We start from the raw sequence: 13,123 nt of genomic DNA, 5'->3' as shown, positions 1-13,123 counted from the left end.
TGGAAATGCATGTCACATCTAGTAGACGCTAGATTGCTGTAATTTGAAGTCGGGGATGTAATCGAACCAGTCCGTGATCGCGTTGTAACGGTAAGCCTTGAACTCCACCCCATAGGGCTTGGGTTCCAACATGTAGAGCATGCCGAGGGGTACATCCAGAGAGGCGACTTCATCACGTTTCAAGCCACGGAAGTAGGCCAAAAGAACGCGCGCCACAGATCGGTGGGTGACAAGCAGAATGTGATCCGTCGTCCGCTCCATCTCGATGATCACAGCGCGAAGACGATTGATCACGTCCAGATAGCCTTCACCGCCAGGCCCGGGGTAGCGGTAAAAGAGTTTGTTCTTGCGACGAGCTTGGTATTCCTCAGGGAACTTCTCACGAATCTCGTCGTAAGTCATACCCTCCATCTCGCCAGCGTAAAGCTCGTCAAGCATTTTCATCTGCTTCACGTCATAGTCATCTTCATTGAAGTAATCGACTGTTTGAATCGAGCGCTGCATCATTGAGGACCAGACGCAGTAATTACGGGCGCGGTCACAGGGGATGTAGGAGGGGTTTGGAGGAGTGCTGTCGCCAGCGCGCGGTGGTAGATGTCGGAGCATCTCCTTCTGTCTCTGGATAAGCTCCCATTGACGCCGCTGGTGGTCGATGAAGCGAGTCAATGCCTTGGCATATCGATGGCCGTTCTCGCTAAGCTCCGAGTCACCGCCAATACGACCCAGCTGGTTATCCTTACTCTCACCGTGTCTCGTGATCCAGATCTGGCGAGGTGAAAGGTTGAAGTTGAGCAGATAGTACACAACCTGCGAGGAAAGGAAGCCATGCGTCTGATGTGCCACAATTTTGCGTCCGACGTCAATCATCTGAATGAAGGCCATATTGTTCTTCTCTTCGTACTCGCCCAGAGGAACATACGACTTCTCATACAGAGCCACGCGCTGCTTGAAATCGGCCAGCGCCTTGACAGGGTCTTGGTCCTTGTAATCCGGACCGGAAAGTTTCAGGCGCATGTTGGCTTCGAGAAGCTCTTGATCCACACAGCTGCTTTCGAGGAAGAGGATATTCAATTCCGTACCGGCACGCTTGCGAATATGATCGACGATTGTCTTCCGACGCTCCATGGTGCTGTTCGTGGCATCGAGAATGCCCACACTACCTCCCTGTTCAAGAATGTACTCCAGCAGCTCGTCCAGGGTGTCCAAAGCCACCTGTTCTCTCAGTTTCACGGCGAGTTGGTTCTGAGGGTCAAAGAAGTTGGCGGACTGATCGATGGGCTCGGGGGATGCTTCGCGTATGGCATCCTGGTCCTCAAGACCTGCATTGAATGGGGGTACAATCGTGCTTTGTGAAGGGTCCTCCTCCTTGCCGTTGACCAGGATTTTGGTGGGACACGCAGGAGGTGGAAGCTGGTTTTCGAGTTCCGGGGGCGAAGACACTACTTCGTTCGATAGGCCGGAAGCAACTTCGGGACGCCGAATGTCCTTATGCGATGGTTGGTTGGAGGTGCCGACGCTGACGCTCAGACGTCGGACCGAATCGACAAGCTCGCTGTGAATGACGCTAGCTCGGTGGCTAGGACGGCGTCCTGCGACAGATGGGGACTTGCCAGCGGCCACACGACGGCGATTGCCGACGTTGAAAATCTCAGTGTCATGCTGCAGCCAATTCAGGTACCGCGCGAGTTTCTTAGTAACGTAACTCTTTCCCCGGGCGGGGAGGCCGACCATGACAATGACGAGCTTGGATCCGACATCTCGCTGAGCGATTCGTCCGTCGGGGGAGACCTTCGACTTGGTGAGACCGGGGATGTCGAGTGTGGTTGCACGCACGCGACCAGGGAGGTTAGGGGTTGAGGAGTTGGCAGGACTAATGGCAGATGGTTAGTTTAAGAGATGTCCTCAGCTTCAGCTACATCAGACCGCGCATTGCGACCGGAGGTCATCAATACAGAATCGAAGAGCATATCAAGTCAAAACCCTCGTCGAAAGACTTGACCGACGATTGCTGCAGGTTGGGGGAAGGGGGGGAGGGAGAGGGGGGTAATCTGAGGAAAGGTGACCCCCCTCTCTAAGTGCCGGTACGAGATAACCCGACTCCAGAGCAAACTGCCGATCACTCCCCAGGCTGCGGCAAAAATCTAGAATGCTCTTCCGGCCAGAGTCGACTCAATCGAGACCTCTAGGGGACATGTGCAGGAAGGCTAACCAACGAGCAGACGAAAAGAAAGGAAATACATACAATTGTGGAGACGAGGGTGCGGTAGAAACCGGAGTGTCTGTTAGGGCGAACCCGACACCATCCTTGGAGGCTTGGGATCCCTTGTGGGCATCGGAGGAATGCAGTTCGTTCCCTAGCGCTCGTCCGACCAGCGATTTCGCCGGAGGCATAAGATTCGCCTCTTTCCCGGCTCCCGACTGTGACGACTGTGACGGGGTTCCAGAATGTTTTTTCCCGTCGCGTTGGTGATCCGGAACTGAGGCGCAGGTCATGATGGCCGAACGCGCAATATCTGTGTGTTGAGACATCCCCGCAGGTGGCGCAGGGACGCAGCCTGAATTAAGAGAGAGGAAACGATGAAAGTAAGATGTCAAAGTCGGGGTGAGGGTGGGATTTTTTTTTTTTCGCGTGAAGGTAAGGGAAACTGCGCAACTCTCTGATAAGGGAATCAAGAGGAAAGAGAGGGAGCAGTGAGGGAAGAACGATACAGTGCAGTCAGTCGTAGCCAAGAGTGTAGGAAAAAAAAGAGTGGGAAGTCGCGCTGCGGTGGTGTGGGCGGATGAGTCAAGTCCACACAACGTCACTCTTTGCAAAGCTCGGTCTTCGTGGTCTCAAACAACAACAATAACAACACAACCCAGCGGAATCATCAGACTTCCAGAGTCTTATACAGCGAGAGAGTCAATTGCGCGATGTCGAAATCTCTCAGATAAAATGGGGCGAAGAGATAGCCAGGCAACATGCAATCAAGGAATTGAACAGCCAATTGGGGGGTGAGATGCAAAGCAAGGCTTCTTCTGATCCGAATGTTCCGAGCCACCAGAAATATAAGATTGATAGGGTATACTCAGTAGGAGTAGGTAGGTGAGAGAACAAAGTGGTTCCAAGCAATGGCAGGTGAAGGTTAACGCACGAGTTTAATTGATTTGATACAAGGGTGAGGACCACCAGGTTGGAAGTTGGAACAGCAAATACATATAAGCTTGGGGGGCTTATAGGCTATAGCTTACTGATGAAGTCACTTGGAGTCGCTTAGTTTCCTAAGGGTGTGTGGATCGGCCGAGGGATCTGCTGCACTGCTGGAACTGCTATGAGTACTCGAGTATCATTAGTTAACTACCCCCTCCAATGATCATGGATGATGTCAATTCTCTATCTCCAGTCTACCCTCTCAGACAAAGCCCGCGACATCCCGACAGCCATATATTTAGTCTGGTCCACCCCACCGGATGCATATGTCCGATCCAGGGCAATCTCACTCCGACTGCCCAGGAGAACTAGAATGCTTGGCCCAGCAAGGGTGGACGAAAGGACTCATCATCATCACAGGTCAAATCCTCAACATCCGAGCACGAGCCCTGCTGTTGAGACGCCCAGCATTAGCCAAGATGCTCACCACACTTGCTTTCTAGCAAATCTGCGTCAGATCCAGCCACTTGATGGCCCCTACATCTGCAGCTTTGCATGAAGGCGGCAAACCTAGGCAGAACCCATTCAGCTCATAGCCAACAGTCAGAACTCAGCAGACCAAATGCATTGGGATCTGACTGTGTCTTCGTGCTGCATGCTATGTTAAATTACTATCAAATAATAAGGTAGCTTACAAACTGCGTTGGTGGTATTCAGGCTCAATACTCGAACGAGGTCATACAAGGCTTGGACGGTCGCACCATCACGTTGTTTGCCAAATATACTAGCTGCAGTTCCCCGAAAGTAGACCACAATCCTAACCCAGCTGGGATGACATCGGAGAATGTGGATGGCCTTTTTTCGACGGCGTCAATCAACAACCAGCAGTAAGGGGGGGATGGACGTGGACCCATGGTATCCTGTCCCCTGCAGGGTATTGGGGTGATACAACCGATGCTCCGGATAGTGGTACCAACTGAACGGTAGAGAGCTCTAGACCATGTCTTATCTACAAGTCCTTGAATAGAAGCTTCCATACCCCACTGAACCACTCCCGGTCCTTTTCCCATGCCTTCACAATCAGATCTCTGCCCAAATGGACGAGGTCCGCAACCTGTTCCGGAGCCCCCCAGCCCTGAATCATAGAACCGAATGCGATGAAATGAACACCGACCTGAATCAGGACCCAGAAGGCGAGTGCCTCATCTGGCACTTGGTATCCCTCAAGAAAGCCTTCAATCATCCACGGCCCAGCATCGATGCCTCTGTAATGCTTCAACATATACAATTCGGCGAGCATCTGGCCCAGATCCCACGCCCGAGGGCCGAAATGACAGAGCTCCCAGTCCACAATGAAGAGCGAGGTCTGTGGGCTCAAGTCTAGTGCCGATTTGGGAACCAAAACACTGCTGTCGCGTCAGTTCTTCGATATTCCCCGAGGGGTCGCAGCAATTATGCACTGTGGGAGAGGAAGATGACCTACTTTCCCGACCAAAAGTCCCCATGGATGATTCCATATCCGAGTCCACCGTTCTTTTCCACCTCAGCGGCCGCCGCTACCCGCACCTTCTCGAATACATCGCGGGCTTCGCCCAGCAGAGCGGGATACCGATCGATTCTTTCCGCGAGACTGCCGTAGTTGACGGAGAGTTTCAAGTCTCGCATCGTGTGATTCATTTCCAGTTCCGCTACCACGTTCGCCTGATCCCTCTCGTCGGTCCATCGATGGAATGCCCACAGCCAGGTGCCCAGCGCCTTTCCAACCGAAACGGCCCATTCCTGGGAGATGGTCGTTGACGCAGCTGAGGAGATGCAGAATGTCTTCAGATCCAGGGAATCGGGGAGATCCTCTAGGACGGCGGTGTTGGTGTCGGGATTGAAGGTGAGGAGTCGAGGAGGCTTGACTGTGATGACTCGGCTTTCAGACGTCCCCTTCAGGGCCACTGTGCTGGGGAGCCCATTGAGGGCCTTCAAGCTGGCCTCCTCAAAGAGCTGAGTGGTCTTTGTCAGCTGTTCATTTCCGAAACTTCTCCAAACAGGGGAAGGGGGAGGGGAGGGGTTACACAGCGCTCAGCAGTCAGTTTGAAGTTCCGATTCGTAGCTGTATAACCCTCTGCGTGCTTGATGATGACGCTTTTTGTGCCATCCTCAAGGGGTCGGGACAGCAGTCCTCGGAAGACGAAATTGACGGTTCCTCCGCTTAGGCGCGTGAGGGACGAACATGCATACCGCGTGTGCTCCAGTTCGCGGATGATATTGAGATCGAAGCTATCTTCTGGCTTTGCGTCCATGTTCAATTTGCGGAAAGGGGGGATTTTTGGCCGATGAGCAGCTACGGTCATATACTTGAGGATATTCGTATTTGTAGACTTGGTATGCACTGGAAGGAGTTGCCCGCTATATTCCTAGTCTGGCGGGGTCCGAAAACGGGATGGCGTAGTCTTGTGGTCCTGACTCTTGTCCTTTGGCTATCGACAGTAGGTAACAAGCAAGCCTTAATTTTGATTGATATATATTGCATCAATTTCGCTCGAAAGAATCGATCTATGCTCAAAGCTTGCCGAGCGGTGTTCTTGTGAAGGTTGGAATGCTACTCTCCCACTCCCTGACTGACTCACTGTACTATACTATACTTCCTGTAAGTGATAATAAGTGGCATGCGCTAGGATTCTAAGCGTCGGGTGGGTTTCAATTTGAGTCAGCCATCGTCGATACGAGTTTGTTCTGAGTCATCCTTCAACCCCGAACTACCTGAAAAGCTCTCTGATGGTTGCATGTCAGCACTATGCTGTGCAAACGGGGCTGATGCCCAGCCCAGGGGTCCTGCAATGAACTCAAATGCGGGGGTATGTGTATATGCTTGTCTTTATTCATGTAATGTCTGTGTTCTAGGCTTGGAAGTGGAGGATGCCAATCTGGTCCAGATAAAGTCTATCTAGAGTTGATCTCTGTTTCAATCTTGAACCACATGTACAGCAAAGTCCCATGATCTATGGCGGGCTAATTAACATCCCTGCCCAGGAACCAGGAACTGGTCAATAAAGCCATGCATGCACTCTCCCACAATATCAAGATACCAAAACATCAAGATAATACCTTCTTACCGAATAACTCTCAGCTTGAACTCACCCCACCAACCACCAAGATGACCCCAAGCGCCCAGGTCAGAATACGCTTATTCAGGTTGGTAAGTCACTGGTTATAGTCCAAGCACGCCCTTTATCCTTGGCGGTCCACTTGTTGTATTGACTTACACTGTTGGAATGGAGCCCACCCCACACCTTACGACGCCTTTCGACGCCTTTCGACGCCTTAGAAGCATGAATACGATGAAATGAGAGATGAGAGATGAAACACACATCCACTGACTGTTATATAGTCACTTGTTTGGGTGATTATAAAGCGAGCATCATTAATCCTCTCTGCTCATTCACAGACTTCCAGCCATCCCCAAATCCTTGTGTGTTGGAATGTGTCCTCATAATGTCCACCACTGGCGTTAATCTATGTATCAAGGCCGTCCAGGAGCTATGGGCCCGGAAGAGCGTGAACATTTCCATAAACCTGGTCGGTGAACGAGGAAACACCATCAAGACCTACACAAACTCGGACCAGATCAATGGAACCGCAGCCATTACAGTCGAGCACGATATGGACTTTGACCATCTCAATATCACATTTGAGGGTAAGCAGTAATGATGGAAGCCACTGCCTTGAGCATCAGCTAAAACCACATAGGTATCTATCGGGTGTACAATGAGCGAACCGGCCCTCCGCATACCGATCGACGAATCGGTGCTTCCAGGACATTCCTCAAATTGCGATATCCTCTTTCCACCAACATCTTTCCCTCGCCGCGGCAGTTTAAGAAGGGCGGAACTTATTCCTTCCCCTTCAGCTTTGTTGTTCCGGACTGCATAGAACCGCCTTTTTGCACATCGAAGCTCGATGAGGCCCATACACAGCTTCCGCTGACCCTTACAGGCGGCAGCCGTGATGGTTTTACTCCGTCTATGTGCGAAGTCATATATGCAATCCAAGTTCGGATAGTGCATGGTCCCAGGAGGCAAGTACTGGCAGCCCAATCAAAGCAAGTGAGGGTGGTCCCTACCAATAATCAGACACATTCGGGTCTAGGTGGGAAAGCGGATGTGGAGGGCCATCAGATAGATCCGCACATACTCGAGGAAGCAATTGGTCGGTTCACCTTGACGGCATCTCGGCCACCGCCTATTCGGCTTCTTACGCCGGAGTACGTGGTTTCGAAGGATATTTGCTCGATTGCGGTGCGTGTCCGATTCGATTCCATTGATCGAATTCCTCCACCACGTCTGAAGACTCTTCGTACCAAGCTTGAGGTGTCAACCACATACACTTGCAATCCTGGACTTCAGGTAGGCTGTGCTTCCACAGCTGGCACTGATCGTTTTGTCAGATCCATACCATTGTCCTCTGTCTGTATGACGTCGGTGCAATGGCAATGGGCTAGGCGGAGTCAGAAAGATAATCTCGCCAATGATGCTTCCCGGCACCCTGGCTGTGCCGGTGATTGTTACGAAGCCTCGGTTGTCGTTCCAATCACCCTTCCTAGAGACAAAGTTCTTGTCCCCTCGTTTGCTTCTTGTCTCATGAGCCGGGATTATATCCTCAAACTGTCAGTCTCTTATTCCACTTCAAGTGTATCGCCGTTACATACAACCGTTCAGATTGACATCCCATTGAAGATAATTTCAATGGAGGATTCGAATGAAACGCCACGCAAGCGGCGCGGTGACGAGCGGAATAATAATGAGGGTCCATCGTTGCCAGTCTGTGCTTAGGGAAGAGTAAAGCTTCTCTTTGCCTCGCTGTGGCCACAGTTTTCGCACTAGGTGCGCCATTTTGTATATAATTGCCGTTAGTCTTGTTGTGCTCTGTCATCATGCATTATCTAATTTTGGTCCGTGATCATCGTCATGAAGGGAAAAACCATCCAAATGATGCAGCATCCCATCCCTCTCAGAATCTGCCACTTGATCAATATGCTGGCGTCGGAAGGCAGCAATCCACTTGGGATTGTCAAAGATGGTCTGATTCCATGAATCCTCGCAGTCGTAAACCAGTCGCCTCGACTCCTGCTGCAGCATTTCGTCCGTAGGAATGATCCCCTTGTCCATCTGCTGGCGCGCAAAGCGACTCAGGTGAAACACAAGGACCTCAATCATATCGTTCCCCGACCCAGCACTGGCTGATTCTCCGAAAGACCCTAGCTGGCTGTCGGCATTCAGTTCATGGTCAGGGGCATTCAACTCGCTCGCCCCCAGTCGTGATTTTATCTGGTTGAGATGGTCGTAGTGGTGGAAGTTTGTGGCTGAGAACGGCACAAGTACACGCGAATCCGAAGCAATGTGATACGGTGGCAGCGAGTTCACCACAAGTTTGGCAATGGCCGGAGGGAAGTCATGGTCCCCTCGCCAGTCGTCCATCGTCGATCCACTGCGGAAGTGATTGCCGAGATGATCGACTCGCTCTTCCCAGGACGACAGCCTCTGGTCACAGAAACCGCAGCGAGACGTGACTGGGGGCCCTTGGACTTTCCAATCATCGATCTGGGGTAGGGTCTCGAGATGATGCGTCCGTCGCAGATGTTGCACCAGATGGTCCTTGCGACGGAAAGTGCGCGTACCACCCATGCAAGGCTCATACTTGTGTCCGTTGAGGTGTTCCGCTGTCGGGTCTGGCATGTTGCAAAACGAGCAATGCCTTCTCCCAGTAGAAGGAGAAACCACTGTGCCGCCTTGGGGTGCACAGACCCATTCTTCCAGGTTCAGATGGAGAGACTTTTCATGTCGAGCCCAGTCATATTTGGTTCGGAACTGATCGCAACAAAAGGTGCAACAAAACAGACGGCCTTTTTCCCCGGGATTCATTTTCGCACTCCTGCCCTTACGCACACGTCCAGTAGCACGCTTTTTGGAAGACCGTATCGGACCTTGGGACTTCCGGGAGGTTGCCGATTTGGCCGAGGTGGAAGAGGGCTGCGAAGAGACACTGTGGGCGCTACTTTGTGAGCTGGGTATTGACGTGGTTCGATGCCGGTATCCCTTGAAAGAATCATGCAATGGACCCAGGCTTGCAGTGCCTATTCCATGGCTGCTTTCTTGATCATAGGTTGGCGGGAATTTTCTCAGAGATTCCATGATCGCTGACAGCGAGGCCGGTTCATCTTCCGGTGGTGAATCTTGCCACCGCTGTAAAGGGTCGGCGGCAAACTGTGGGTTTGAAATGTAGGATGGGGCAACATTCGTTCCTCTGCCTCGTATCGCATATCGGCTTTTTCGTCTGGGGAGCGTGCGTTGTGTGTCCAGGTTGAACATGGGTGGCGTGGTTTGGGCGGGGCCTAAGAGCGAGGTGCTGCCAAAGCCGCTATCCAACGCGGGCAGCGCTGCCTGACTATCATGAGAGTCATGGAGTGAAGTAGCCGGTAGGCTACCGGGATGGTACTGAGAGTCAAAGCCAGCTAGTCGTTCGAGGCTCGATGCCGGCCACAGTTCGCTGTCTATTTCTGGGATGGCGTGGTTTGACAGGGGGGGGTTTGATATATGACAACCCGCGTCCACGCCACCGGTCAGTTGCTGTGCTACGGTGGGTTCAACATGAGTGGAGCTATAGTGTGGCTCAGGGATTGCTCCTTCGAAGTTAGTAGTAGGGCAAGCGTAGGCTAGATTGATGGAGGAGGCCAACGCGATTGAGCTTCCGTCCCCACGTGACGTTGACTCTCTGTGGTGATTGATCTTCTCGTCATCGAATGATGTGAGTTCACATGTGTTATCGTCCATCTCAAGGTTGAGAAATCGATCCCATTCCTCCCATGTGCCGCATGCAACCGACTCGATTGTGGAGAGCCTCCCATTTTGCTGGGTCGCATCATCAATATTCAAGCCGTGTATTGATTGTTGCATAATACATATCCTATATCTGATTCTCGGCTGTTTGGGGGTCCAATGTGTGTGAAGGGTCACTCCGTTGGCCTGGGATTAGTATGATGATGGGTGTGCGTAGGTACTAGGTAGAGTAACTCAGTACTTAGGATCTAAGAGACTATGAGTTGGTAGAGAGGAGGAGTCACCCGATAACCAGAGGTGATTTGAAGAACGACGGACTCTTTCCGCCCCGCTAGCCCCACATAGTCCGAGGTTCCAGGTTTAAATTTCGAAATCCAACTTCCGCTGTGGCTCGGAGCCATGGTTTAGTATTGTAGGCAATAAAATCAGCGCATCTTTCATCAGCAAGGCCTGCTGGCCCAATGGTAAGGCGCTTGACTACGAATCAAGAGATTGCAGGTTCGAGCCCTGCGTAGGTCATTGCTTTTTTTGCTCTTTTGCCATTGTGATTGGCCATTATCGTAATCCTACCCAGGTCGATACCACGGCATCGACCTCATCCTCCTGAAGTCCGCCGGGCATACTGCCATGGGCAATGGGATGCGGCCTGATATCTTCGTTGCATCACACACCGAGCCAGGAGAAAACATCCTGGTCCCGGACTGTTTCACCCGCAGGGTCACCATTTACCTAGTGCATACCGGCGACATATATCCGCGACCCTGAGATAGATCGACCATACACACTCAAATAGGGCAATCGAATGGTAAACGCAGCGTAATCAAGAGGTAAGAATAAAAATAAAAACAAAAAGTACTTATTACTGATACGTGATGAGCCGAGAAGGATACGTCTCTTATTGTCCGACGGAAAGGCCACCGTGACGTTGATTGATAGTCGTAGGAATCCCATGATGAATTGCCCGACATTGTACCCAAAAAAACATGTTCCCAGAGGGCTCATCAGGGAGGCATGGACGATGTACAAGCAAAGCAAAAAGTAATGACCTACGCAGGGCTCGAACCTGCAATCTCTTGATTCGTAGTCAAGCGCCTTACCATTGGGCCAGCAGGCCTTGCTGTTGAAAAATTCCATGCAGCTGTGCATTCAGTTCCAAAGATCATGTCCACAGTATTCACATTAGGGCAACTCTCAGTTCAGCTGGCTACTCGTACTGTACAACAGACACCAACCTCAACCTCAAAGTATCTGCCACTACCATCCAAACCCTTTTGGATACATAACACACAACAATCAAATACCCTACAGACATCCCCTCAAAAGCACAGGCTTTCCAAGTAATCAGTCGATACAGTGCCAGGAGCACATTCTTTTCTTTCATTTCTAACATATAAGTAAGTACCCACAAGCGCAGCTTGCGCTCCAGAATACAGAACCCACAGGTTCCTTGCGTCATTTCTAGCGGCAGTGGAAGTCTCTCCCGGGAACAAGGCCGTAGGTCCGCTGAAGCCACCGTAGCAGCCTCTTCCAATCCCTCCTCCTAAAGGTCGCCGGCCGCCGGCATCCGCCGATTTTCTGCCAACCCCTCCCTACGTTACCCAGGATCTCGGGAGCCACGCGCACGACGAGTTCAAGGTATCGCGAGTCCGGCTGACAAGCGGCAAACTTTGCAGGGGACTCGTGGTGGTGATACCAGGTCGTCCGCAGCCTTCCAATGACCACGGCCTGGAGATCGGAACCATTCTCCATCGCCGCCTTCATGAACCGGAGTCGATGCGGACTGGCGCTGATATACTGGAAGGCGTTGAAGTGTTCGAATGTCGCCCCTTTGTATAGGAGCGAGCGAACGACAGAGTCTAGCAGGCGAAGATCTCTCTCCGAATAGTAGCTCCAGCGGTAGTGGCGGTTGCACAGAATGTCCAATGGAAGTGGACTGCAATCGGGGAATAGTTGCTCATCGCAGGCCACGAGCCCGACATCAATGGCAGGATGGTCGAGCAGCAGCAGCGCTATCTCCAACCGGCCATTGCGGGCGGCCCAGGGCAGTAAGGGCCAGCCCTCCAGCCCGTAGGCATTGGGACTCACGCCGGCGCGCAAATAAAACTCAACAAGAGAGTAGTCCCCTGCCGCAACAGCCTCGAAGAGGGGTTCACGGAAAGGAATAGAGTATAGGTCCGTCTGCCAGTCTTTGTAGAGGGCTCGACCGTTTCGATCGATCCAGAGCAGCTCTCGGTACTCATCCAGGGTCGCCAGTGCAAACTGCCGGGCTTTCCTCCGGAGCAGTGAACGAAGCATCAGATACAGATACTTGCACGTCTGGCTGAGATTGGCCAGTTCTCGATTGGTCATATGCTCAAAGCACTCAAGGATTATCTCTGCTGGCAATTTCGCTAGCTCAAAGGAGTGCCACTGGCGATCATCCTCCAATACAATGGCTGGATACTGTGGATACTCAGGGCCATGGTAGTACATACAGTCCAGGCTTTCCACTGAATTCATATCCTCAGCTGCCCTGACGGTTACACCCCACCAATACTCGTCATTGTTCGGGTCGTCCATTATTCGATAGCGCTGGAGTAGGCAGAGGCCCAATATTTGCAGCTCACAGGGAATTCCCGAAGAGATAGTCCAGGCGACATCATTGCTTTTTGTGACTATATATTCATTGATCTACCTTAAAATTGACCGAGATGTAGATAAACAAGAACCACTGTCAGGTGAATCTCCGTCATTGTCTTTGTTCTGAGAGTTGGTGATTCAGCAATGCCTTTGTTCTGGCGTAGAGATTGCGATAGATTTCTTACACTGTAACTAGCACTTGATCAAAACGAAACTTATTGGCCAGTCTCAGAACCAACAAAGAGATGTGCATTTGACAGCTGCGGAAGAAGGCGATTTACCTCTTACTGAGGACATAGTCTAGACCGCTGATTTAGCGGTCGTACTCAACACCCTCCGAGCCATTGTGTTCATGTGAAACTCTCCTGTTCAGAAGAACTTACCCGAGTGGATAACTATGCATACCGCGTCGAATGAGCAGTTCACCTGCAGAGCTAACTGAATCTTGCAATGTCCTTGTCTGAACCACAGCAATTATAAACAGCTGAAAGATGCCCGCGGATCGCCGTGCTCGAGCTTACAGTGACACCCCCAAGGAGTTCTTCAGATT

General features: G+C 51.6%; 5 protein-coding genes and 2 non-coding genes across 7 annotated transcripts; 2 read left to right on the top strand and 5 right to left on the bottom strand.

The window, feature by feature from the left end:
• Positions 1 to 18: 18 nt before the first annotated feature.
• On the bottom strand, positions 19 to 2,493 carry ASPACDRAFT_58209 (6-phosphofructo-2-kinase PFK26; the record flags this gene model as incomplete). Its single annotated transcript, XM_020203320.1, has 2 exons — positions 19 to 1,870; positions 2,243 to 2,493. The coding sequence occupies 2 exons, from the start codon at positions 2,491 to 2,493 to the stop codon at positions 19 to 21; spliced, it is 2,103 nt and encodes a 700-aa protein (XP_020059614.1).
• Positions 2,494 to 4,139: 1,646 nt separating this feature from the next.
• On the bottom strand, positions 4,140 to 5,421 carry ASPACDRAFT_23693 (uncharacterized protein; the record flags this gene model as incomplete). Its single annotated transcript, XM_020199213.1, has 3 exons — positions 4,140 to 4,536; positions 4,614 to 5,122; positions 5,194 to 5,421. 3 exons carry the CDS (start codon positions 5,419 to 5,421, stop codon positions 4,140 to 4,142), a joined length of 1,134 nt encoding a protein of 377 aa, XP_020059613.1.
• A 1,192-nt stretch (positions 5,422 to 6,613) lies between these two features.
• Positions 6,614 to 7,950, top strand: ASPACDRAFT_58207 (uncharacterized protein; the record flags this gene model as incomplete). The annotated part of the gene is made up of 2 exons (XM_020203319.1): positions 6,614 to 6,815; positions 6,869 to 7,950. 2 exons carry the CDS (start codon positions 6,614 to 6,616, stop codon positions 7,948 to 7,950), a joined length of 1,284 nt encoding a protein of 427 aa, XP_020059612.1.
• A 99-nt stretch (positions 7,951 to 8,049) lies between these two features.
• ASPACDRAFT_23561 (uncharacterized protein) lies at positions 8,050 to 9,486 on the bottom strand (the record flags this gene model as incomplete). Its single annotated transcript, XM_020199205.1, has 1 exon — positions 8,050 to 9,486. The coding sequence occupies one exon, from the start codon at positions 9,484 to 9,486 to the stop codon at positions 8,050 to 8,052; it is 1,437 nt and encodes a 478-aa protein (XP_020059611.1).
• A 915-nt stretch (positions 9,487 to 10,401) lies between these two features.
• On the top strand, positions 10,402 to 10,473 carry ASPACDRAFT_t78. Its single transcript has one exon. It is a non-coding gene; the product is annotated as a tRNA-Arg (tRNA).
• A 523-nt stretch (positions 10,474 to 10,996) lies between these two features.
• ASPACDRAFT_t77 lies at positions 10,997 to 11,068 on the bottom strand. Its single transcript has one exon. It is a non-coding gene; the product is annotated as a tRNA-Arg (tRNA).
• Positions 11,069 to 11,412: 344 nt separating this feature from the next.
• Positions 11,413 to 12,513, bottom strand: ASPACDRAFT_40594 (uncharacterized protein; the record flags this gene model as incomplete). The annotated part of the gene is made up of 1 exon (XM_020200783.1): positions 11,413 to 12,513. The coding sequence occupies one exon, from the start codon at positions 12,511 to 12,513 to the stop codon at positions 11,413 to 11,415; it is 1,101 nt and encodes a 366-aa protein (XP_020059610.1).
• Between the last annotated feature and the right edge of the window lie 610 nt (positions 12,514 to 13,123).

This window comes from Aspergillus aculeatus (genome assembly GCF_001890905.1).
Source record: "Aspergillus aculeatus ATCC 16872 unplaced genomic scaffold ASPACscaffold_3, whole genome shotgun sequence".
NCBI lineage: Eukaryota > Fungi > Ascomycota > Eurotiomycetes > Eurotiales > Aspergillaceae > Aspergillus > Aspergillus aculeatus.
This window is presented reverse-complemented; position numbering and strand designations above follow the sequence as displayed.